At 66.4% G+C, this 1660-nt stretch overlaps 1 protein-coding gene across 1 annotated transcript in view; it reads left to right on the top strand.

Annotated features, from left to right (window-relative positions):
• Positions 1-1660, top strand: part of MNEG_4122 (hypothetical protein) — a gene marked incomplete at both ends in the record, with an annotated part of 4682 nt that overhangs the window by 1423 nt on the left and 1599 nt on the right. The window contains 4 exons of the mRNA XM_014047397.1: positions 14-256; positions 598-705; positions 938-1179; positions 1450-1605. Of these exons, the coding sequence (XP_013902851.1) occupies positions 14-256; positions 598-705; positions 938-1179; positions 1450-1605 (749 nt within the window). The remainder of the gene's footprint in view (positions 1-13; positions 257-597; positions 706-937; positions 1180-1449; positions 1606-1660) is intronic.

Below are 1660 nucleotides of genomic sequence, written 5' to 3'. Positions count from 1 at the left end.
GTGTTTGACGCAGCACCCGCCACTCTGCAGCCAGCGGCCGGCGCCGGCGGTGCCAGCGCTGACGCCCCCACTGCTGGGGCCTCGCCGCAACCGCAAGACGCCGCGGCTGATGGGGGAGCAGCGGACGAGGCGGCCCCAGACAGCGGGGGCGGCAGCGCGGGTGCCGGCACGGCAGCTTCCTCGAAGCAGGCCCCGCCAAAGGCCAGCGAGGGAGAGCTGCGGGCGCTGTTTGCATCAATTGATGTGGACGGCTCGGGTGCGTTTGTATGCAGCGCCGCTTTGAGTTGGCACCTCTGTACACATGGCTGTGTGCGCAGCCCGTGTCCGCGCCGCCAACACATTTGCATGCGATGCACGGCAGGCGCCCGCCGCACAAGCGCTTGTGCAGGGACCCTGCTCTTCTCCACCCAAACCCTCAGCGACCCGACCCTCCAGCCTCAAGTATCCGCATGCGCCTTACACCTCCAACACACCGCTTCCAATCACCCAGCTAGCGCCTAAACCCCTTGATCAATGCGACTCCATGATCCTGTCGACCCGTGCACACAGACATCCAGCGGCCCAAACCACCCGCCCAATACCCTCCCCCCCGAAAAGGCGCCATCGACGCGGAGGAGCTGCAGGGGGCCCTGGCCAGCATGGGTGTGCACAAGAGCGAGGCCGAGGTGGCGGAGCTCATGGCTGGTGTTGACGAGGACGGGTCAGGTGCGGTGGTTGGGGTAGTGGGGGGCGATGCAGCTCACATAGTGCGCCAGCAGGGCGGACCAGGGCGGATTTGTCATCATAGGGCCTCGCGAGCAACAGCGTGAAGGGCCGCCCGCTCGCGCTCTGGGCAGAAGCGTGTGATGCGCTCTTGGATGCGGGCAGGGGCAGCAGCGATCCCTTGCGCGGCTGATGAGTCTGGTCATGCTGGGTGTTTCACTGTGATGTATGGCAGGTGAGCTGGATTTTGACGCCTTCAAGCTGATCTTGACCAGCAAGCTGGGCATGGGCGGCGAAGTTGAGTCTGACTGGACGCGCGTCGAGCTCGGCAGCAGGAGCGAGGATGCAGAAACAGCCGGTGGCGACAAGCGGGCGGGCGGGCGCGGCGCCGGTGTGGAGGAAGCAACCTTGGAGCTGTGGCGGCGAGAATTCCGGCAGGGCGGCTGCTTCGGGGAGGCGTCGCTGCTCGATGAAAAGGTGAGCGGCGGCGCTGGTTGCGTAGATTGGATGCTTGCGGGTTGTTCTTGGAGCTTTCAGGGCAGATGGGGCGCGCTGCTGCGTGCTCGTCTGGGCGCCTTGCCCACAACGGACACCACAACGGCACGGCGCTGGTTCAGACCACAACCTGTGCTTGGTTTGAGGCGGGGATTTGGCAACTTTACTTCGTAGCACGTGCCAAAACGAATGACCAAGCTTTGATCAGCTGCTCGTCCCCTTGCCCGCTCATGCGTACGCCCCCGCCAGCAGGCCCTGGAGGGCACCATAGCCGCGCTGGAGGACGCCGCCCTGCTGGTGCTGCCCCGCGCGGACTACGAAGCCGTCCTCGCCGGCGGCTTCGACGGGCAGCTGCGTGCCAAGGCTGACGCCCTGGCGCGCTCCCCCGTACTCCGCGGATGCCTGCAGGTCAGCTCTGTTTTTGGGGCCCACGCCCACGCACCCAGCCGGCCCAGCCCCCCCC

This window comes from Monoraphidium neglectum (assembly GCF_000611645.1).
Source record: "Monoraphidium neglectum strain SAG 48.87 unplaced genomic scaffold scaffold00555, whole genome shotgun sequence".
NCBI classification, from domain to species: Eukaryota; Viridiplantae; Chlorophyta; class Chlorophyceae; order Sphaeropleales; family Selenastraceae; genus Monoraphidium; species Monoraphidium neglectum.
Note: the sequence above shows the minus strand (reverse complement) of the source record. Positions and strands in the feature narration are given on the sequence as shown.